Source organism: Pleurodeles waltl, chromosome 1_1 (assembly GCF_031143425.1).
Source record: "Pleurodeles waltl isolate 20211129_DDA chromosome 1_1, aPleWal1.hap1.20221129, whole genome shotgun sequence".
NCBI classification, from domain to species: domain Eukaryota; kingdom Metazoa; phylum Chordata; class Amphibia; order Caudata; family Salamandridae; genus Pleurodeles; species Pleurodeles waltl.
Genome location: NC_090436.1, coordinates 327,772,928 through 327,798,136, shown reverse-complemented (window position 1 = coordinate 327,798,136; position 25,209 = coordinate 327,772,928). Strand labels below are relative to the sequence as shown.

General features: G+C 45.3%; 1 protein-coding gene across 1 annotated transcript in view; it reads left to right on the top strand.

The window, feature by feature from the left end:
• Positions 1-25,209, top strand: part of ELOVL7 (ELOVL fatty acid elongase 7) — a 103,225-nt gene that overhangs the window by 66,291 nt on the left and 11,725 nt on the right. The window contains exons 6-7 of the mRNA XM_069222527.1: positions 5,724-5,829; positions 21,394-21,530. Of these exons, the coding sequence (XP_069078628.1) occupies positions 5,724-5,829; positions 21,394-21,530 (243 nt within the window). The remainder of the gene's footprint in view (positions 1-5,723; positions 5,830-21,393; positions 21,531-25,209) is intronic.

The following is a 25,209-nucleotide window of genomic DNA, read 5'->3' as shown; positions in this document are numbered from 1 at the left end:
AACTCTCAAAGTCATCCCACATGGAATGGTGAAGGCTGTACTTTATGGACTTTGGGACGCTGCCATGTAGAAAAATCCCCAAGACCTAGACACATCTGAAAACTAAACATCTGGGTGAGTCCAGCGTGGTGTTTCACATGCCCCCCGCACCATTTTCGTACCCACAATGCCCTGCAAACCTCCAACTTTGCTGGAAATCACAACTTTTCCCCACGTTTTTGTGATGGAACCTTCCAGAATCTGCAGGAATCCACAACATTCCTACCACCCAGCATTGTGTCATCTATACTGATAAAAATTTAGCTGCACTTGTCAGCCTAAAACTGCTTTTTTTGCAAACAGCCCTTTTGGACCCCCTTTGGTTCCCCCTCAATATCGACCATGTTTTTGGCTCTCCCCTTTCACAAGCACTTGGCCCACCTACACAAATGAGATATCATTTTTACCGGGAGACTGAGGGGAACGTTGGGTGGTATGAAATTTGTCCCAGTGCGGAGATCCCACACAGAAATGTGGGAAAGATGTGATTTCTTTTTTTAATTTTTATTTTTAGCTAAATTTGAGGTTTGCTGAGGATTCTGGGTAAGAAAACTTTGGGGGATCCAAGCAAGTCACACCTCCCTGGACACCCTCGGGTGTCTAATTTTCAAAAATGTCCTGGTTTGGTAGGTTTCCCTAGATGGCTGCTGAGCCCAGGACCAAAAACGCAAGTGCCCTCCTCCCCTACAAAAACAGGTAGTTTTGTATTTGGTAAATTGATGTGTCCAGATAGTGTGTTGGGGCATTTCCTTTTGGGGGCAGTAGGCCTACCCACAAAAGTGAAGTACCATTTTTATCGGGAGTCTTGGAGGAACGCTGGGTGGAAGGAAACTTGTGGCTCCTCTCTGATTCCAAAACTTTCTGTGACCGAAATGAGAGGAAAATGTGTGGGATTTTTTGGGGCCAATTTTTGAGGTTTGCATAGGATTCTGGGTAACAGAACCTAGTCAGAGCCCCATAAGTCACCCCATCTTGGATTCTCCTAGGTGTATAGTTTTCAAAACTGCGCAGGTTTGCAAGGATTCCCTAGGTGCCGGCTGGGCTAGAGGCCAAAATCCACAGCTAGGCACTTTGCAAAAAACAGCTGTTTTCTTTGTGAAAATGTGATGTGTCCACGTTGTGTTTTGGGGCATTTCCTGTCGCGGGCGCTAGTCCTACCCACGCAAGTGTGGTACCATGTTTATTGGGAGACTTGGGAGAACACAGAATAGCAAAACAAGTGTTATTGCCCCTTGTCTTCCGCTACATTTTTTCCTTCCAAATGTAGGACAGTGTGTAAAAAAGACGTCTATTTGAGAAATGCCCTGTAATTCACATGCTAGTATGGGCACCCCGGAATTCAGAGATGTGCAAATAACCACTGCTTCTCAATGAAAACCCATTGCAAGTTGCAGCTCGTTTACTGGCTCTGGGTACCTAGGGTTCTTGATGAACCTACAAGCCCTATATATCCCCGCAACCAAAAGAGTCCAGCTGACGTAACGGTATATTGCTTTAAAAAATCTGACACGCCTCCGCTCTACACTGGACCGACCACAGCTGTGTCCACTTCACCTTCCGACGCGAGACCCGCCACCTCCGCACTCAACCCATCCCTCGTCGACAGTGGAACAAAATCCCCGAAGAACAGCTTTTCTCCACGCTCATCGACAACCAACCTACCTTCACCACAGACCCTAACGACGCAGCCCTCAGCCTCAAGAAACTGGATCACCAACTGCGCAGACAACCTCGCTCCCCTCAGACGCCTTCCAAGACAGTCCAACACCAAAAAACCTCTCTGGTTCTCTGACTCCCTTAAGGAATCAAAGAAAACCTGTCGCACCCTCGAGAGAGCCTGGCGTAAGGACCACACCGCTGACAACATGACCGCCCTCAAGAACGCTACCCGCGAACACCACCACCTGATCCGCGCAGCCAAAAGGAATTTCTTCACTGATAGACTGGACAAAAACAGCCACAACAGCAGAGAACTCTTCAGCATCGTAAAAGAGTTCTCCAACCCAAACGCCATCACGACCTCTCAAGACCTGTGCAAGTCCCTCGCCACCTTCTTCCATCGTAAGATTACCGACCTTCACTACAGCTTCGGACACCAGACCCAGCCGACCAACACTGAACCCACACCCCCAGCCATCACCCTCAACGCCTGGACCCACATCAACACAGAAGAAACCAAAACCACCATGAACTCAATCCACTCCGGCGCCCCCTCGGGCCCCTGCCCACACTTCATCTTCAATAAAGCCGACGACATCATCGCCCTGCACCTCCAGACCATAATCAACTCCTCTTTTACGTCTGCTACCTTCCCCGAAAGCTGGAAACACGCCGAAACCTACGGCTGACCCAAGCGACCTGAAGAACTTCCGCCCCATCTCGCTCCTCCCCTTCCCTGCCAAAGTCATAGAGAAGACTGTCAACAAGCAGCTTACCAACTTCCTTGAAGACAACAACCTTCTCGACCCCTCACAATCCGGATTCCGGGCCAACCACAGCACTGAAACCGCCCTCATCTCAGTCACAGACGACATCAGAACCCTGATGGACAACAGTGAAACAGTCGCCCTCCTCCTCCTCGACCTCTCGGCTGCTTTCAACACCGTCTGTCACCGCACCCTAATAACCCGCCTCCGCTCCACCGGGATCCAAGGACAGGCCCTGGACTGGATCGCCTCCTTCCTCTCCAAATGCTCTCAGTCTACCTCCCACCTTTTCGCTCAGACCCCACCGAGATCATCTGCGGCGTCCCTCAAGGCTCCTCGCTCAGCCCGACACTCTTCAATGTCTACATGAGCCCCCTCGCCGACATCGTATGCAAGCACAGCATCATCATCACCTCCTACGCCGACGACACTCAACTTATATTCTCCCTCACCAAGGACCCCGCCAGCGCAAAGACCAACCTGCAAGATGGTATGAAGGACGTCGCAGATTGGATGAGGCTCAGCCGTCTGAAACTGAACTCCGACAAAACGGAAGTCGTCGTCCTCGGCAACACCCCGACCGCATGGGACGACTCCTGGTGGCCCACGGCCCTTGGCACCGCACCGACCCCCTCAGTCCACGCGCGCAACCTCGGCTTCATCTTGGACCCTCTTCTCACCATGACCAAACAAGTCAACACCGTGTCCTCCTCCTGCTTCCTCACCCTCCGCATGCTCCGTAAGATCTTCCGCTGGATCCCCGCTGACACCAGAAAGACCGTGACCCACGCCCTCGTCACTAGCCGCCTGGACTACGGCAACACCCTTTATGCTGGGACCACCGCAAAACTCCAGAAACGTCTGCAACGTATTCAAAACGCCTCCACCCGCCTCATCCTTGACATACCCCGCAACAGCCACATCTCTGCCCACCTGAGACACCTGCATTGGCTCCCCGTCAGCAAAAGGATCACCTTCCGACTTCTCACCCACGCTCACAAAGCCCTCCACAACAAGGGACCAGAATACCTCAACCGACGCCTCGGCTTCTACGCCCCCACCAGTCTTCTCCGCTCCACCAGCCTTGCTCTCGCCGCCGTCCCTCGCATCTGCCGCTCCACAGCAGGTGGGAGGTCCTTCTCCTACCTGGCGGCCAAGACTTGGAACACCCTCCCCACCAGCCTCAGGACCACTCCGTATTCCGGGGACTCCTCAAGACCTGGCTCTTCGAGCAGCAGTAACCCCTTCCCCCTAGCGCCTTGAGACCCGCACGGGTGAGTAGCGCGCTTTATAAATATTAATGATTTGATTTGAACACCTTCTCTTGTGGCTGTTTTGGAAATACAAAGATTTTCTTGATACCTATTTTTCACTTTTTATATTTCAGCAGATGAATTGCTGTATACCCGGTATAGAATGAAAACCCATTGCAAGTTGCAGCTCGTTTACTGGCTCTGGGTACCTAGGGTTCTTGATGAACCTACAAGCCCTATATATCCCCGCAACCAAAAGAGTCCAGCTGAAGTAACGGTATATTGCTTTAAAAAAATCTGACATCGCAAGAAAACGTTAGAGTAAAACGTGGAGAAAAATGGCTGTTTTAAAAAAAAAAAAAAAATTTTAACCTCAATTTCAATATTCTTTTATTTCAGCTGTTATTTTCTGTAGGAAACACTTGTAGGATCTACACAAATGGCCCCCTGCTGAATTCAGAATTTTGTCTATTTTTCAGAAATGTTTAGCGTTCTGTGATCCAGCATTGGTTTCTCACCCATTTTGGTCACTAACTGGAAGGAGGTTGAAAGCACAAAAAATTGTAAACATGGGGTATATCCCAATAGAATGTCAAAATTGTGTTGAAAATGGGGTTTTCTGATTCAAGTCTGCCTGTTCCTGAAAGCTGTGAAGATGGTGATCTTACCACCACAAACCCTTTGTTGATGCCATTTTCAGGGAAAAAACCACGAGATGCCTTCTTCCGCCCTTTTTTCCAATTTTTTTGGAGAAAAAAAACAAAAACAAACTTTTCACTGTATTTTGGCTAATTTCTTGGTCTCCTTCGGGGGAACCCACAAAATCTGGGTACCCCTAGAATCCCTAGGATGTTGGGGGGGGGGAAAAGGATGCAAATTTGGCGTGGGTAGCTTATGTGAACAAAACTTTGAGGGCCTAAGCGCAAACTGCCCCAAATAGCCAAAAAAAGGCTCAGCACAGGAGGGGAAAAGGCCAGGCAGCGAAGGGGTTAAAAAAAGACCATTCTACATCACACTGCATGTATCATGAAGTACGTGGGCCTGCTTTGTTAAGGACATATGCATCAGGACACATGGATGTGTCATGATGCACACATGCATTGGCATACATCTTGCTATGGATTTTCTTTAATACATTTTTTTTTGCAAGATTGCCAGTCAAACATGCATCATGAAGCATGTGCTGTAATGTCCATGCCGGTCAAAGAAGTATTTGGTGAAGCCAATGCCTCAACCATTTAGGGCTCTTCTGTGTGTTTGCTGTGAAGTTCTCAATCCCTGTTCAATCCCATCTAGCAATAACTTTCAAAGAGTACAAACCAGTTCACGTGGTATTTTCTTCCCATTGCACTTTGCTCAGGGGCACATTAATAACAGAATTTTATGCTCACCAGCAGAAAAATGAAGGTATGCTGTTTGTTCATTCTCATTTCTAGTTTGTCGCACTTTACGTTGTCCTGGCTGTGTGTGTGTGTGTGTATATATATGTATATATATATATGTGTGTGTGTATGTATGTGTGTGTGTGTGTGTATATATATATATATATATATGTATTTTTATAGAATTCTACCATTTAATATGCACTCCTTTCTTATATTTTTGCTTTACACTTTTCTTTTAACTACATATGTAGCCTTTCGTTTTGTATGTAGTCAGGGGCGTTCTTATTCCATGAAATCATATAAGAGGTCTGTACTATATAAGCTCTCATGAAATTCATGCAGCCCTGCAATGAACATATGCTTAAAGGCTAGTGCCAAAAAATAGCTCTACGGGTTTTTTTATTATCGAATGTATTTGTATGGAGCATGCCTAACATGGTTAACACATTTTTTATTTTGCCGGTGTAACAATTAGTGTTGCAGCTTGAGGGGGACACATGCTAAATAAGAATTCTACAATATATGTAAAATTTCCTTTTAAGAAGTGTGGACATCATTAACTTTAGATGCCTCTGACAAACCATTAGTGTAACACTAATATATTTGTACTTTCGTTTCAGATCTTTTTTGTACTTCGTAAGAAAAACAGCCAAATCACATTTTTACATGTCTACCATCATTCTGTCATGCTTTGGACTTGGTGGTTTGGAGTCAAATTCGCAGCGGGTACGTTTGATATGGTTAAATTGTGCATGATAGCGTTAATTAACCACTCTTCGCCTACTTGTGTTGTAATACAGACTTTGGGGCAGTCTAATTCGGGAATCTTCAGAAGCAGCTAAATATGCAAAAGCCAAATACAGTAGTACCGTTTCCTAAATTATTTAAATCCGGTATGGAGACATCCTTGGCCTACTGTATTGAGCTCCTATAATCTCTAGCCCCCGATAAACGCAGCCTTTTATATTATCTGGTTAAACCTGGGGCATTGCAGGTGACAACCTCCTCCACTGGTGACACGAATTACAAGGCAATCAAGTCCGTGTTACTTAGTGAATGAGTGAACACTCCACACACGTAATTTTTTTTTACCTGTTGGTTCTGCACTCCAGTTAACCAGCGTGAGCTATCAGATTTTTAATTAATATTCCTTCCTCTAAATAATTATATATGTTTAAAATATTTTTCTGTGCAACTTCTAATCATTTCGCTCTGTTGTTTGGCCATTAAGAGAGCAGAGCAGCTATGATTAAATGTTCCCACAGCATAGTACTCCAGCGCCTGTTAAAATAAATATGTGCAGCAGGAAAACTCCCACTGCATAGCTATTTTTCTCAGTAATTCAAAAACTTGAATTCAACAAACCATATTCCGACAACTAAAGGCGTAACAAAACTTGAGGGTCCCCCCGTGCAAAATACATGAAGGGGCCCCACTCAGGACCGGCTCGAGTGCTAGCGACGACAAGTGCATCAGTCTTTTTTGGCACCCCAACCACCACCTCCCTCCACACCTCCTTCTCTACAAATTCCCTCTCTACCATTCTCCAACAGAGCCTTTCCACATCACCTCTGAGACACATTTCTTTTTCATTTTAGAAGCGCAACACCAAAATCAGGGCACCAGTTTTACCGCACTCCGAACCCAGTCAGGAGTCCTAGGGCAAGAGGCCAATGCACAGTGCCTGGTTTGGGTTGGGGGGGGTGGTGGGGCGGCGGCCCCCCCTCCTTCCCCCACGCTATAGGGACAATTGTTAAGTCACTTCTGACAGCACTTTAGCTAACCCACATCTGCAAAACTGAGGTGGTGTTTTATTCAAAGGAAGTGCCTATTGCATATAACCCAGTAACTCATCAAAAAGTAAGATTGACTGGTATAACCCACCCTAAAGTACATTGCCTTCAGCCATGATCAGCAGGGTTGGCTAAAGGGCCTGGCCTCTAGCAAGCTTTCTGCAGTGGCTAACACGCACAGCTTTTGAACATCTGCGCCCTGACTGGCTGCTGGGTATGGCCCCAAGGCCCTGCTCCCAAACCTCTGCAGGCCACCAAACCTCTGAATTGGTCACATGGCAGGAAAATACATTTTTATATCAAGATCACCTGAATCTGGTAAACTTTTTGTGTTGGGACTTTTAAAAAAGTTTTCAAGTTGACAGTTGTGCAATTGTTGGGTGCGATAATGTTATCCTATGCATGTGCTCCATTCGCATACTCTACAGGACTGTTCTCTAGGACTTGAGGTGAGTATGGGGGCAGGGTCCAAGGCCACACCAACAGGTCACCTCAGAGGCTCTGGGGCATCTGGGTGGCAGAGATGTGTTACGGCGTCGGGTGTCCCAGTCGCATCAATGGGGATCGGTCTTGTCAAAAATCACGGATGGACTGGAAGGTCCGGATGCAGGGGAGCAGCTCTAACTTAAAGGTAGGAGTTCTTTGCAAAGCACTAGCAGCTGTCCCAGTTTCTTGTAGGCTGCAGTGGCAGGACATGTTATTTGCTCCTCGAGCATTGGGTGCAGCAGGCAGGCCAACATGGTTAGCGCAGAGTCAATCGGGCTCCTCGGTTTGCAGGTTCAGCAGCTTCTTGTCCACTCCTTCTTTTGTGTCCAGTGAAGATCTGAGGATGTGGTTTCAGGGGGCCACCTAAATTTTCAATTTAGGTGGCATTAAGGGGAGTGAACGGTAATAGCCAATGGGCTACTTACCCTGGGGGGTCACTAAAGCCTTTAGATGGCCACTTCCTGTGGGGAGTGGGCATCACCCTGTCCAGAGTTCTTAAACTCCACTACACACAAGATGGCGGAAATTCCTAGGTTGTGACCACTTTAGACAGTCGCCCTTGGGTTGTTTCCAGCCTGGAAATGTAACCCGCCTCCTGCATAGCTAATTTTCCCAGTGCCAGATGGGCCCTGGGCAGGGGGTGTTGGCATCTCCCTGTGAGAGAGGCCAGATCTGCATACCAAAGGCAGTGGGCTTCTTTGAAGCTTCCTGCCTTGGAATGATGGTCCTACTGTGCGGAGTAGTGTTCCACACCGTAGCCCAAACTGGCTTCTGTTTCTGACCTCCAGAGTGCAAAGGCTCTCTCCCTGGGTGGTCGGATTCTCGTCTGTTGGTGGCAGACTAGCCTGAATTGGTCAGTAAGCTCGCCAGCAGTTTGGTAGGTTTTCAGGGGGCACCGTTAAGATGCCGTAAAGGTGCATGTATTAATAAATCCCTCACTGGAATCAATGAGTGTTTATTAATAACATCCCTAGCTTCTCTGAAGATAGGGATGTTATTAATAAACAATCATGTTGCTGGGGAACTCTTATTGACCAGTATCCAGCACATGTATTTAAAATGGCTTCATTGCACACTCACTATGTCAAAGAATCGACAAAGACATAACGGGGGCATATCTGCTCTTGCAGGTATGCCCACACACATAATATAATGCACCCTGCCTTAGGGCTGTAAGGTCTGCTGTAGGGGTGATTTACAAATACTATAGGCAGTGTTTTAGGAGACATGGCACAGTGTGGGTCCTATTGTGTTTTTACTTTTGGGAGCACCTTGATACGCAGCCTGTAATGGCAGTCTGCATGAGGTTGATGCTGGGTCCCTTTGAGTGGCACAAGTTGTGCTGCAGCTATTAGGGCAACTTTAGCAACACAAAAGGATGATGGACGGAGTGCTGAACAATGCAAACACTCACCCCCCCCCCCAGTCACAGATCTGGGTTTAATCCATTGTTCTTTTGCTCACCATGCCATCGTGCTCACTATGCCACCAGATTCAAGCTAGCCTGGCTGAAGAGGGGTGATGTGCCGAAACCGGTCCCAGGATGCTTGTTTCTGGTCCAGGGAGGCCTGGCAGTCCGGGCTGGACTGTTCCCATGGGGAACAAGGTCAAGACTGATTTGCATATGGCTGGGTCCAAACTGGAATGGCATGGTGGGCAAAAAAACTGATGGATTAAACACAGATCTGTGACTGGGGGTGAATGTTTGATTTGGTCTACATTCCATCCATCAACTGTTCTTTTTGCAGCTATTAGGGGCCCTCGTCAGTACTCATGCCCTAGTTACCAAAAGTACCATTTGCTAGGGACTTACAATGGTACTAAAGGGCCTGGCCACTTTGGGATCAAATGACCAGGCGTCTCGTTTTGGTTATGGAACACTGACACCGGAGACCTGGTTAGCAGGAACTTGATGCACTTCAGTCAAAGCTGCACCAAAAAACAGGCAAAAAGTGGGGCGGGGGCACTGCAACCAGAAACCAGCTTCCTACAGTGGCTGTAACAGATTTGAAAGGCTCTTATTCATAACTTGACCTGCAAATGGAAAATATAGCTTTACCTACTCCGTGACAGACTCCATCTGATAAAACTTCTAGTTGCAGATTCCTTACCTTAGAATTTCCCCCAGGTGTCAGACTGGATCCAGACTTTTCTTCAAGCAGTACCAGTGTGTGCCTTCGGGTAGCGTCGGTCAACTCTGCATCCGTCATTGGCATCGTGGTCGCTGTGTTGATGTCATGGTCGTATATAGGCACCACCCTGGCATGCTGACATTGGTTCCTTACTCTCTGCACCAGCCTACACGCAGATCTGGAGAAGAGCTACCCTCAGTTGCTTTTTGACTGGCACTTCGATCCATCAGTAGTGGCAGATGTCTCTCTCCTGGGATGAGGCAGCCACATGGGGGAGGCGGAGATCATAGGCATCTGGCCTCTGGTGGAGTCCAGGCTCCCCAACAATCTTCTGGAGCTCAGGGTGATCAGGCTTGCCTTGAAAGCATCCCTTCCCTCTTTCAGAGGGAAAGCAGTGCAGGTGTTCATGAACAACACAACCACCATGTGGTAGCGCAACAAGCAGGGCAAAGTGGGGTCATGGACCTTTGGTCAGGAAACTCTGACTGTGGAAATGGCTGGAACGTCTGGCATATCCCTGATGGTTCAATATCTGGCGGGCTTTCTGAATGTCAGAGCAGACAAACTCAGTCTTCAATGCATGGTCGATTGTGAATTGCGTCTCTATCTGGAGGTGGCTCAAAGTCTCTTTCAGTAATGGGGAGAGCCTTGGTTAGATCTGTTTGCCTCTGCAGAGAACGTGCTGTGCCAGTTGTTTTGCGCGCTGGAGTTTCCAAGGCGGGCTCGCTCAGCTATGCTTTTTATCGCGAGTGGAACTCCGGCCTCTTTTATATGCCTTTCCACCAATACCACTTCTGCCCATAGTTTTCAAGAAAATCAAGAACAGCGGAGTCCAAGAAATCCTTGTGGCTCCCGACTGGGCACGAAGAGTATGGTATCCTGAGCTTCTGAGCATGGCCATCAATCCTCCACTCAGACTACTTCTTCGGGTGGATCTTCTGTCGCAGCAGCAGGGGACGGTTCTCCACCTGAACATGTCAAGTCTCTGCCTTCTTGCTTGGAGATTAAGTGGCAGCATTTGACAGCTTTTGACCTTCTGCCTGAAGTCTGTGATGTTATCTTGGCAGCCAGGCGTCCCTCCACCAAAACTGTATGCACCTGTCTTTGGAACAAATGCATGGCATGGTATACCAACAAGTCTTTTGATCCAGTTTCTGCACCTCTGGCTGAGGTTCTCTTGTTTGTCCTCCCTCTTGCCCAGCAGGGCTGTGCTTTGGGCTCCCTTAAAGGTTCTGTCTGCCATCTCTGCTTTCCTCAGACTACCAGATCAACCCTTCTTGTTTAAACCTTCCATTGTTGGGAGGCTTCTCAAGGAGCTTACACACGTTTCTACCCCATTCACAATGCCCCAGTGGGACTTGAACTTGATACTCACTTACCTTTATGTATGCTCCCTTTGAGCCCCTTCATAATTGTTCTCTGCAGCTTCTCACCTTCAAAGGCAGCCTTTCTTATTGCCAACACCTCTGTGCACAGAGTAAGTGAGCTGCAAGCTCTTTCTTGAAGCCATCCTTTCTCTCTGTCCATCCTGACAAAGTGGTGCCTTGTACCAGGGCCTCTTTTCTCCCTAATGTGGTCACGCCCTTTCATGTAGGCCAGTCTATCACCTTGCATGCTTTTTACACACCCCACATCCTTCTCATGAATAGGAGGGACTCCATCGGGATCCAAAAACAGTGTTGGTGTTCTACCTAAATCGTACCAAAGACTTCCAGGTGGACGATCAACTCTTTGTTGGTTATGTGGATGCAAAGGAGGGAACGGGTGGTGCAGAAAAGGACCACCTCTAGATGGGCTGTTCTCTACATCAAAATGTGCTTCGCTTTGGCTAAGAAGCAACTCCCTCAGGGTTTGCATGCTCACTCCACCAGAGCAACTGCTGCAACCACTGCATTAGCATGTGAAGTTCCAGTCTTGGACATCTGCCAGGCAGCAACGTGGGCGTCCGTGCACATGTTCACTAAACATTACTGCTTGGACAGTCAGGTCCACAGGGACGGCTACTTTGGCTGTTTGGTCCTACAGGACTTCCTAGTATGATCTTGGTTTGCACACCCACCCTCGGAGATGGTATTGATTGGGTATCTATTCTGAGGTAAAGAATCTGCAACTAGAAGTCTCGATCAGGTGAGCAAGTTACTTACCTTCGGTAACACATTATCTGGCAGAGACATATTGTAGTTGCAGATTCCTTACAGACCCACCCACTGTCCCTGCTATGCAAACTGATTTCAAGGGACTCCCTTTCAGGGGCCTAGTTCTGGGTCACCAGTCTCGTTGTTCATGGCTCTGCACGTCTGGCGTGGAAAGTCGTGAAAAGAAACTGACGTCAGCACGTCAGGGTAGTGCCTATATATGACCGCAACGTCATCACGCGCCAACGACTGATGCGGAGTCGACCGACGCCACCTGACTGCGCGCAAGGGTACTGCTAGAAGAAAAATCTATGGCTCCAGTATGACTCCTGGAGGAATTTCTAAGGCAAGGAATACGTTCATACATTGTGCAACCATCCTTGTGGGCTTACAAGGGGCACAGATGGGTCTTGGCTCTTAAATAAAGGTAGCGTTTCCCACGTGTCCAAGCACTTTCTATGCTGTGAAGCACAATGGTGCTTTTAAACTGCAGTACAGCCAGAGGACGATAGTGCCCCCCAACCCATATACATTTGTCATATATGCTGGTGGTGTGAATGCACACTGCATCCCACGTATGACATTTAACTTCTGCATTGCTGGTTTTGTTTTTAAACCAAATTAGCATGGCCTTACTGGACGAATAAACAGATTGGGTGTAGCGGATTTAACATTGGATTTAGATCACCACACACGCTGTGGCCCGGAGTTGCAGTGTAGTAATCCAAAGTGCTAATACAAGCCAAGAATATGGTCCATATACGTTCTAAAATCAGGGGTGACGAAAAGGCGAATTTGCAACACTTTTTTTTGTGGCTCTCTATTAAATATACATGTCTGCACCATCAGATTCACCTTCACCTAGTAAGAGACTAAGACTCATCAGCAAGAAAGGCAAATTATTTCTTTGGGTGACAAAGGTTTATCATACTGCCCTTGCAGAAATAAACCATTTTAGTCCAAAGGTAAAATTGTTTTCCAGAAATCATCTACATTGACTGATCATTTTTAGTAAATTGGTTCTCATTCCATCGTGGACTGTCTACAAGAGGGCAGCAGGCTATGAGTTGAAGGGGCTTCTCTGTCTGCACAGAACATGTATGCATTGCTCATATGAGGGAACCCCAGTAAAACATGATAAATGCTAAAGTGTCTGATAAAGTAAGACTGCATACTAAGCCTAGTGTTGGAATGAAATGAAGCAATAACTTCTTAACCTCCCTGCAAGTGTTTGAAGGTGGTATGCATGTGGCAGCTGATGACCAATCCGATAGGAGGGTCTTACTCTGGTACAACAATCCACCAATCAAACCATATCCTTTAAAGCTACCAGAATGTCCTGTGGTCTTGATGGAAGAGTGGAACACTTGGTTGGTTTAACAAAGATTCCAGTAAGCAATGCAACCGCAACTTGCTCAAACACTACGTTTCCAGTTGTGATACAGAGAGTAGCCCAGTTTTGGGTACTTAAAGCTTATTGTGGGATACCAGGAGTGAGGGACAAAACCAGTTCATGTTGATAGCCGTTGTCTAACAGAGTACCTAGGATTAATTTCCAGAAGGCGTGAGCACGTTTTGAAACTGTGCACATATTACAATGAGGCGCAGATGTTCTTCATTTATAGTAATATTACTTATTCCTGGCATCTGTCTCATCCGATCTGAGGTGCAATGCCCATAAACCCTGTTTACTCACAGCATGGTGTCTATGCAATAAACCTTATTCCTTGATCATTCAGCACTAACACGATGGAAGCAACTGTTTGAAATATACTTCACTTAGAAACCAAGCCCTTTCTGCTTAGATTTTAGAATACCCATGCTGCCTCACCTCTCTCCCACTACCCCATAGTGGAAGAATAGGTCCATGGAGACTAATACATCTGGTACTGAGGCCATTGTGTGTTTTGGGGATTTAAATTATGTGAGTATGTGGCGCCCAAACCTGGCCAAAAAAACAGCAGAGCGATTTTAGAGAGTCGAAGGCAAGCTTAAAGTCAAATGATTGGTAGGAGAAGTAGCTGGATTGGAGGACTAGTAATGCTTTGTGATTGTTGTGATATTTTAAGGGATGGGTTTTAACTCTTTTCTCAAACTTGAACAGCTTTGGGGGAAGGCTCTGATGGATATTGTTGAGATTCCTGGGTGCGCAGCTGATAAAGGCTAGCTGCCTTGTTGTTTTCTTTTGTAAACTTAGTTTGCAGTCTGATTATGGCCTGGCTGCAGTACATAGAAAACCATAAGATAAAGTGAGCTTGTCTGCAAGATATGCATGGATAAAATGTGGCTGATTCGGTAGGGAACCCATGGGAGTTCCATCAGGATGGGGGTGATTTTTCTTCAAGGCCTGGATGAGGCCATCTACTGTGTGTGGGGGATGTGCTTCCAGAGGAAAGGGAGTTGGTAATGGAGCAATTATTGGGATCCAGATTTTATTTTTATTATATGAAGGAGCAGGATTTAGTCATTATTAGTAGTTGAGAGAATGAATTGAGGATGAAATCCTCACACAGCCCCTCCACCCCCCCCTGTTCATATGCAAAATAAAGGCCCTGGGGGATGGGGAACCCAGGGCCTAAGAATGCTCAGGGGAGGGGAGGCACTAATCCCCTCCCTGTGTTTAAAAAAAAAAAAAATAAATAAATGTTGGGGAATGGATTCCAGAGGACCTCAAAAACCCATAGGGCCCTGGAATATGGGTGGGTGGGGGTGGAGGAAGGGGGGTGTTGGCTTTGTGTATGGTAATAAAATATTACTCTGTTTATAAAACAAACAAAAAAAAAACATTCATTGAAAAAAGCAAAGGTTAAAGGAGCATTATAGGTAGGTGAATGTGAGTGACATTTGAACAAAAAAATCAACAATTACATAGTTGACAGAGCCAACTATATCTTGCTCCCACCATGCACGGCTTAGGTCCTCACATAGTACATCACTTATGACATTCTCCAATGACATTTATCACCTCACTGATGTGATGACATCACCCAAGCTTCGTTTGTACACATTGCTCTATAAACGGGTATAGCATTGGAGTTAGGAATGTAAGCACAAAATAGCTCACAGTTATATGAAGCATCATTACTGCTATCATATATACAACCCCCATAGGTAAAGCAAGCTTGTGTTGTGTGCAACATTGACCCTATAACCATATGCTTTATGGGTAGCCTAGTTCATAGTGACTATGAACCACAGAAGAAAGGATAACCTATCCTACACACGACGTTCAAGCTGTATACAACCAAGTTTCTCCATGTACTCACTGATATCCTACTATGGACAGTCCTTTCCTGTATCAAATCCCCTGACTGTCACCCAACTTTCATTGATAAAAGAAGTAGCTGTAGGTAGAAAAGTGGGTACTGTTAGCACTCTTTACTATATAGGGAGAGGTTACTCTGTACCACACCATTTGTAGACCGTGAAACTCTCATGACAAATACACCACAGTATAAAAGATTATCTGCTAGGAGCAGTGTACATTCAGTGGCATAACAAAGGCCCCAGCAGTGGGGGGGGGGGGGGCACCGAGCTCCAGAGGGTCCCCTCAGCACAGCACTCTGGCCTGAGAGCTCCTGCTTAAGTTCAGAGGGGGCCCCCTCCTTATACTTTTATTGGGGGCCCCTCAAGTTTTGTTACGCCACTGTGTACATTCTATGTAAAACCTGTCCAAAGAGTGACTATTCATTTTAAATACCCAAGGTCTGAAGGTGCTAAAGTTGAATCATTTGTAGAATGCAACACTCTTACCCCTAGGGGTATCTGGGCGCTGAGGCTGCATCTGTGTCGAAAAGCCAGGTCTTGAGTTGTTTTCTGAAGTCTGCCAGGGAGGGTGCCGCTCGGAAGTGGAGGTCATTCCAGGTTTTGGTGACTTTGTAGGAGAGTGTGCAGCCCCCACTGTGGGTGCGATGGATGCTGGGGACTTGTGTGAGGGAGGAGCACAGGTGTCTCAAGGGAAGATGGTAGTTCAGCTGGTGGTTGATGTAGGACGATCCCAGTTTGTGGAGGGCTTTTTAGGCATGTGAGTGTCTTGAACTGGCATCTTTTCTGGACAGGGAGCCAATGGAGTTTCCTGAGGTGAAGAGTGATAGGGGGTACACTTGGGGAGTTCCAGGATGAGCCTGGCTGCCGTGTTCTGTATTGTCTGCAGTTTTTTGAGTTGGGAGGGGATGCTGGTGTAGAGTGCTTTGCTGTAGTCGATGCGGCTGGTGACAATGGCTTGTGTAACGATCTTTCTGCTGTTTACTGGGATCCATCAGAAGATCTTGCAGAGCATGCAAAGGGTGTGGGAACAGGAGGAAGCGACTGCATTGACTTGTTTCGCAGTCAGTTGGTTGTCCAAGATTATGTTGAGGTTGCAAGTGTGGTCAGTCAGTGTAGGAGTGGATCGGAGTTCTTCCGGCCACCAGCTGTGGTCCCAAGCAGAGGTATTCTTTCCAAAGATCAGTACCTTGGTTTTGTTGTAGTTCAATTTGAGGCAGCTGCCTTCCATCCAGTTGGCTACATTGGTCATGGTGTTGCAAAACTTGGTTTTGGTGTTAGAGGGTTCTTTGGTAAGCGAGAGAACAAGCTGGGTGGTGTTGGCATAGGAGATGAGTCCATGGGCTCTGATGTCCGCAAGGGAGGGTCATGTAGATGTTAAACAGCGTGGGACTGAGCGATGATCCTTGGGGCTCGCCGCATATGATGTTCTTGGGCGGAGGAGAAAAGAGGTAGGAGGACGCTGTGTGTGCATCCTGGGAGAAATGAGGTGATACACTTGAGGTGGTGGTGTTGAATTCCGATGTTGTGGAGTTCATTGCTGAAGATGTGGTGGGCAAATGTTAGATGCTGCCACAGGTTGAGGAGAATCAGAGTGACTGTTTCTTCTCAGTCGAGGAGGGTTCTTATGTCTGTTGCAGCAATGAGCATAGGCTCAGTGCTGTGGTTTGTAGGAAAGTACCCTCTTTTTGGCATGGTTACCCCCACCTTTTTCCTTCTATCAGTATGCTTAGACTGTTTTCACTGGGATCCTGCTAACCAGGACCCCAGTGATTTTTTGGTTTGGTTTTGTTTTTTTCGCCCTCCTTTGTGCATTCCACAATTGGCATACTGGTGTCCCCTTAGAAGTTCCTCTTATGTGGTACTTGGGTACCCAGGGCATTGGGACGTCGGGGGACCCCCATGGGCTGCAGCATGTATTGTTCCACCCATGACAGCCCATGCAAAATCTCATCCGGCCTGCCACTGCAGCCTGCATGAAAAGGTGCATGCACCGTTTCACAACAGGTTACCCTGCACCAGGTCACTGTAAGTCACCCATATGGTAGGCCCTCCTAGCCCAGAGGGCAGGGTGTAGGTTCCTGTGTGTACGAACTCCCCTGCATGAGCTGAGGTGCCCCTATGAACTCCCGCTCCATTACACTGGACTTCGTAAGTGCAGAGAAGCCGTTTCACCTGTGTACTGGACACAGGTCACTATTGGTGTCCAGCTACATAATGCTAACTCCAAACCTGGGCATGTCTGGTATCAAACATGTTGGAATCGTACCCCAATACTGTTGCTAATATTGGTTGTATGATTCCATGCACTCTGGGGGCTCCTTAGAGGACCCCCTAGTATTGCTCCTACTAGTCTTCTAGGGTTTTCTGGGCAACCTGTGCTGCTGCCATCCCACAGACCAGTTTCTGCCTTCCTGCTGCTTGATCAGCACATCAGGGAAAGGCAGAACAAAGGATTTCCTGTGGGAGAGGGAGGCAACATCCTCTCCCTTGGAAATAGGTGATTCAAGGCTTGGGAGGGGTAGCCTCCCTAAGCCACCAGTTTGCTTTGAAGGGCACATTTGGTGCCCTCCTTGCATAAACCGGCTTGCACCAGGCCAGGGACCCCCGGTCCCTGCTTTAGTGGGAAACTGGACAAAGGAAAGGGAAGTGACCTCTCCCCTGCCCATCACCACCATGGGGTGATGCCCAGAGCTCCTCCAGGTGGCCATTAGATTCTGCCATCTTGAAACTAAGATGGGAGCATCTGAGTGGCCAGGTCAGGCAGGTGATGTCAGAGGCTGCTCCTGATAGGTGGTCACCTTGTAAGGTGACCAAACCCCCTTTTTAGGGCTATTTAGGGACTTCCTTTAGGGTGGGTTATCAGATTCGATGTGCAAGACTCCATCGGGACTCCTCTTCATCGTTTACTTCTACTTCTGGCCACTGGAACCGCAACTGGACTCTTCAGGCACTGACAAGTCTGCAACCTCGCTTTGCAACATTGTTTCTCAGGCTCCTTCCAGCAACTGCAACATTTCCCCAGCTGTGCATACTCTGGGGTTAGCAAGACTTCAGCCTGCACCAAGAAGGAATCTCCCTTGGAGTGAAGGAGTCACTCCCCTGCATCTGCAGGCACCAACAGCAACAACATCTGGCTGTGTGGATCAGCTCTCCTCTGGAACCACGTGGATCCTGCATCACAGGTGATGGTCTGGAGTGGTCCCCTTGGTCCTGTCTGCCAGCTGTCCAACTTGAGAGACGGTGAACCTTTGCCACTCCTTGCAGGACAGTACCCCTGTGCACTGCGACTCTTGCAGCTACCAAGGCTTGTTTTCTCCTGCTCCAAGGGATCTCCAGGCTCTGAGTAGCCCCAGACCCTAACACTTCTTCCTGCCAAGCACAGTCTTCTCTCTGCTACTCCAGCGATGTGGAACTTTTCTCCAGGTGTGCTGATTGGGCCTCACTGCGACTTACTCTGTCTGCTGCCAGTGGATTGCCTGTGGGGGCTGTGACCACTTCTGTTGGATCTCCCGACTGCTGAGGGTTACTCCGGACTCCCATCCAAGGGTCGAGTCCCCTCCACTTTGCTGGTCCCCTTCAGTCGTGCAAACTCTTCTTTTGCTTCTCTTGCATTTGGCAAGGCTTGTTGGTGGTTCTCCTACACCACTGACCATCTGCAACCCGATGACTGATGTGGGACACCATCTGCACCACACTAAGGACTTCCTTCAGCTCCTGGGTGCCGCAGCTGGTCTTCTTCTTTACCCATCGACCCAGAGCTTCATCCACAGAAGGATGGGTAGTAGCTCCTGCCCCCACTGGACACTTAGTGGACTGCACTCTGCCCCCATCTTTTGCAGGTCCTCCTCTTTTAAAAAAAAAAAAAAAAAAAAAAAAAAAAAAAAAAGTCCACCTTTTTGGTTTCTTCTAGACTGGTCCTGTTCTTCCACAATTCTTTTTTTATGTCCTCTTGTTAGTCCTTGGGAAGACCAGGTACTTACCTCTGCTCTTCTGGTAGCGGGAGTCAATCAGGGACTCACCTCTTGGGGTTCCTAGTTCTTCCAGCTTCCCTATAACAACTCCATATCCTTGGGTGGGGGACTTCAATTTGCAGTCCACTATTTGTATATGGTTTGGCCTTACCTCCAGTTGGGGGGACTGCCTATAAGTAATCTAGTGTTGTTACTATAATAAAGTACCTTTCTTTTGTGTGTGATAAGTTGCTGTGTGATTATTGTGGTATTGCATAAGCTTTGCATGTCTCCTAGCTGAGTCTTGGCTGCTCATCCACAGCTACATCTAGAGAGCCATGGCTTCCTAGACACTGCCTACGTACACTAATAGGGGTCGCCAGGATCTGGTATAAGGTGCCAACACCATAGGTGTCCACCAGGGCACCTTCCTACATGGTTGGCCTGGAAACCTGATTGTGATGCGTCAAGTGGTTCATACTACCTGCAGCTTTCATACTGTGGTGAAAACCTCAGATAGGCCATCTTCTGAATCAAAACAAGCACTTGTATATAGGTTAGTACCTAGTGCACACTGGTTTGTATGTGAAGTACAAATTGTCAGTCATGCTAAAACAATTCTGCCTAATAACTCAAGGCTGCTTCCAATACTTAGTACGTTGAATCTTGGCCCTGCTGAAACTTTTTCTGCAGCACCCAAAATACTTGTGTGAAACATAACACACACCGGTCGTCAGAGTTACTATTCAATACAAATATTTAGAACGTGTTCAATAACTTTACACAACTATGGTGCATTAGAAGCACATGCTTGACACACATTAGCTGGACACAGACTGTACAAAATTAGGTAGAAAAGTAATATGATTGGTACCCACAACTGTAAACTATAAAACAAACTAGCACACTTATGGGATGATTTCATCAATAATGTCACTTGAGATGTCATTAGTGATGTCAAAAATGCTGTCATATGAGGTTATAAGTAGTCCATAGTGGGGGTGCAAGTTTTATAGTTGGGTTTGCTGGTGGATTTGTGTGGTTTTTTTTTTTTTTTTTTTTTTTTTTTTTGTTTAAAATGTTAATGTTACTAACATTCACATAACTATAACGTTACATTAACTTTTTGTTTTCAGTATATATGTGTGTGTGTGTATATTTACACCTTTGACTGGCCAGTGTTTGTTGGCATAATGGACCTGTAGTTATTTACTCTTGGGTTCATTGTTGTGTTTTTTTTTTTTTTCTAAGTGTTTTTAGTATTTTGCCTTATGGCTGCTGAAGATATACGGTGAAGAAAGGTTTGTGTCCAGACATAGAATGGGAGTTCTGCCTGCATAGGGATTTAATCCTGCCCATGGTTGGAGTAAATCTCCAACCATACTCAGGGTTAGAATGTGCAGATAAACTGTTTATGAATTTCCCCCACAGGCTCCCTGGAAACCTCTTCCTAGGGATACTTTTACTCACAAGCACTATTACGCGTATTTACCTTGTCTTGGATTGAGTAAATCAATTTATAAATGTTAATTCACATTTTGTGAACTGTAAAAGTAAAATTCCATATGTATATCTTATCATATGCCGTCACAGTGCTGTGTTAAAACCTAACCGTGCAAATGGTTTCGTAAATGTAACTTTTCCTCTTTACATAAGGGAGTATACCAAATGGCAGTTCGCCCTCTCCCAGCGCCCTCACCCCTTCAAACTGCTGTCAGTGTAGGCAAAGTAATTTCTCCATTAGGAAGAATACTGCGTGCATTTGGAAAAAGATAACTTGTGCAAGTGCGATTTTGCTCCCCTTTTACATTTTTAGAGAATGCCATTTTTGCTTCCCTTTCAGCGCACATCGCTAGTTATTGAGCATGGATTAACTTTTTGCCTTCCTGTGTGTGCACAGTTAAGACTGATTTAAAATTAATCCATGTTAATTTCTAGATTTTTGTCACATTACAATGCAATCTTGCTTATTTCAACATTGGACCAGATTCACAAAGCTTTTCTGTGAGCGTTCGTCATTCACTACTAGATTTGGGGAACATACACACTTGTGGAAAAACGTTTGTGAATCTGGCACAGTCCTAGAAGGCACTTCATCTGAAATGTGTGCTGTCAGGAAACCTGGGTTGCTTGATTTAAAAAAAAAAAAAAAAAAAAAAAAAAAAGATTTAAATTAAGAATTCTAGGTACTTAGTATTTAGTTGTGTTTTAATTGTTGGGTTTGCACCCACATCATCATACAAGATTGCTTTAATCCTCTGCTGTTCTCCTGCTACATACCTGCATGGCGATGATGGCGCTAAAAGACTGGGGCCTCTAATAAAAACCAAATGTTAACATAATACGTTTACATTAACTCTACGTTTAAAGCATTTCCCCCTTCTCAGACTGTTGCTCAGCAAAATTTAGACGTAAAGGTGCAGATTCTATCCTCAAGAATTTGTTCACAACCCCATGTAGTACTCGCCTCCCTGGAGAATATCATCATTGTATAGAAGTTGACAAACGTTTTATTCTTGTTTTACAGGTGGTTTGGGTACATTCCATGCCCTGATAAATAGTATTGTGCATGTCATCATGTATATTTACTATGGAGTGTCTGCCCTTGGACCAGCGTATCAGAAATATCTTTGGTGGAAGAAATACATGACATCTGTGCAACTGGTAAGCTATCTGTTTTTGACCGCAGTATACCAGGTATTTATTGTGCAGTTCATTTGAGTTAATCATCTATATTTATTAATCATGATACAAAACAAAAAAATAAAGATTATGGGCAGTTCTTTTTTTCTTTTTTTGCTGGTAAATCATTGTAAATTGTAGACCACAGACCTTCCCTCCAGTGGTGGTGCACGAGTGTGAGGTCTCAGTGTACTTTCTTTGCTCTTTTTACCTGAGGATTTCCTTGCTGTGAGTTGCATCTGGGAAATGAGTAGCTGAAGTTCTGAAACTTGGATCGATATACAAAGGAACATTTTGATAGGAATTCTCCTGTTGGTTCTTCCTCAGATTCAGGGGCGTAACAGACCCCAGGAGCCAATAAATGTCTGTCAACTACAGGAGGCTCTGGGGCGAGAGGGGAGGGGAGGGGTTGAGGGGTGGGGCGGGGCCACTAGCATTCTGTATTGGGCCCCCCACACCTTTTTGCAGGACACCACTGCGGAGTTGGGTCATGCCATATTCTTACATTACTTTCTTGTCTGTAACATAACGAACATAAAAGTACCAACAACTAAAAATCGTTATAAAACAATACATTACAGGTTTTACTTTTTTAAGGCAAGCTTATAACTGCATTTCACTTACTAACTTGATGAAAGAATAAAGCTACTGAGACTGCTGTGGTTCTAGTGTCAGTAATCCAGTGCCCTATGCATCAACCAGGTGCCAGCTTCCTTTAATAACAGGTTTTTGATCTATCTTATGCACTTGCAATCCTAAAGGACATAAAATCATTAGATGGCTAAATTATGAGGATATCATTTCACATTCTGGCAGCAAAAGTGTTTGATATTTAGAAGTAACAGTTGGTATCATATGCATGGATTGAGAATATTTAATCTGCCTTTCCAGTATTTAATTTGTCATCCTAAAACACGTCAGTTTTGCTTAGTTACAATGAATTGCTTGTACGGTGAACAATTTGTTTATAGCCAACTGCCTCAATGCATTCTTGTTAACAAGCACCTGCGATTATTCATTTAAAAATGAATGTGCATACCATACTCTTCAAAAGTTTTAATTACATTTTTAGTCCCCCACCAAATTCGTATAACTTTGTAACCAAACTTTCAAGCACTGTACTGCCAAACTTCACCATCGTTTGTCAAAGAAGCTATTAACTTTATATATGCAATCCCACTCTTGTATTGAACTGAACACAGCCTATGTTCTAGGTGAATAGTTCTTATGTCTTCACAGCACGTTAGCCATAAGGAGTAGCACAATGCCAATCCGCCAAATTTCTTAAAATGCCAAACTCTCTAACCAAACCTGGCAGACAATAAGAAAGAATTGGTAAAACGTGTTCCTAATTTATCTTTTTACTAATGATGTTACAGTTAAGTCACAATCTTGTGGTAAATTAAGTAAACCCACTGAGACACCTTTTGTTCCAAAAATATGCCTGTTCAAAATGTTCCCAAAAGGGCACCTTGTTATTCAATGACCCATTATTTATAACTGTTAACTACCTCTAATTTGAAGTTTTATATAAATAGGGCTTCTGGTATTATAGTATTGTTTGAACATTTGTCTATTTAGCAATAGTCATCCACCACCCCCTCCCATTATCAGTATGTGCCCATAGTTCATTTCTCAAGCAAATGGTTGTACGTAGCATATTTCCACTCTAACTGATAAATATGTTCTTTTACTTTGCCACGTGTTCTAGCACTCTAAGCTGACAGTTAAATTGTATACGGTTCTCTCATGTGAAAATATTAGTATTATAGTTCAAACTTACATATATAAAGATATTTAAGAAAAATATATCACTCCTTTTAACACTCGATGCTGAGTCTCTACATGACTGTTCGAATGGGTATTTTGAATGACTGCATGATGAGTCAAGGAAAAGACCAATTTTTCTGTTTTTAAAATTTAATACAGACAAAGTGATTTTTGTCTGTTTATATGTCAAATCAATAAAACAGAACACGGAGTCTTATCTATAACACAACTGTATAAACTAGTCTTGTTTGTATTAATATGCTTGCTGTAAAATGAGTCACCAGGGAAAGTAGCTGATGTTGACGTCCATTTGGCATGCACTCGGTGCCCAAATCATCGGCATGTGATAATATATTTATAGGGTTCTCACCAGGGTCATGTTGCGGAACGGGGGTTAGTTCTTGTTGAAATAAGCAATGTAGGACATCCTGAATAAAGAAAGACCGTGGCAATGGGCCAAAACACAACACTGTTTCAAACAGTTGTGCACTAGAACCCTAGCTGTTTACTTCTCTTGACATAGGTTTTCCACACAAAGGATCGGGCACAAGTGAAAACTATCTTCTAGTGATGAAAGTACTTTATAGATTCCCAGATGGCTAGCTTGGGCACACAAAGTTGTGCTACATGAAATGTTGATTTGAAAATTAACTAACTAGGTATATAATGAACATGCCTAGGCTGTTTTGTTTAGGATATACTTTAATACAAGTGTATAGTGGAACGTTGGTTGTTTGGATCAAAATCCCACCTTTTCTCAGGGTTAATTGTAAGGTGCTTGCCAGTCCTTAAAATATCACAGCAGAGTATGCACAATGCTCTGAGGCCTCCCCTAAAAGAGAGAGGAACTGATAGGAACTCTGACTATTACTAGTGCCTTGTTTTATTAAAGATGAATCTGAGCCTCCTTTTTTGAAAAATCTATTAGGGGAGACTCGCCTGCTTTCCAGAGTCTTACAAGTAACAAATTTAGGAGATATGGGTTTAATAAACTTTTCCCAAACCTCACGATTTTTTATATGCAATACTACTAATCCCCTGTAGACCAGCTCATTTTTTAGATTATAGCTTCTTCTAGTTGACTCCCTGGAGATGGAGATGTATTACTCCTCTACAGTGAATTTTAACTAGAGTAGAGATTGTAATAGTTGTTGTTAAGGGGCTGTATTGAGTATGCAAATGCCCTTCCCTCTGCTTATTTGAAATATTCGTGTTCTAATGACCCTCAACCTATCAAGTCCCTTTGATTACCATGTCGCAGAATTATCTGCAGTCTTTAGACTGTAATTCATTGGCCATGTTTCCCAACACTTTCACCTTGGTTTCATTCTTTTACCTTTTTAAGGACAGTCTTAACTCTAATCAGTATTGTGGGAATGGTAATTCCGACTTTGCATAAATACATTTTTTAAGGCATTTGTGAAGCTTGCACCATTGTTAATAAACTTCTTGTCAAATTGAGTACTAGATGTAATAGACCTTTGTGTATATATATATATGTTCATGCGTCCAATATGGACAGGGCTGCTTTCTTCTCCTCCGTCACAACTGTTTTCTGAGTTCACATACACCAAGCTGGTAGTGGGTGGGGACTGGAACATCATCCTGGATCCTCACATTGACTAGTCTGGTGTGTGTGAGACCAGCCTAATGCCAGAGGACTGTGTGGTATTAACAGACATCATTGCAGATAATGGCCTGCACGACTCCTGGGGTTTGATGCACCCATGTGACTGAGAATAACCCTTCATTTCAGGTGTACATCGGACATGTTCTAGAATCGCCTACTCTCTTTTGAACCCATTAGCCCTGGCAGATTTAGCAACTTGTAGGAACCTGGGGGGGTTGCAAATCATGCACCATTGCAATTGGAATTGAAGCTGAGTCGCAC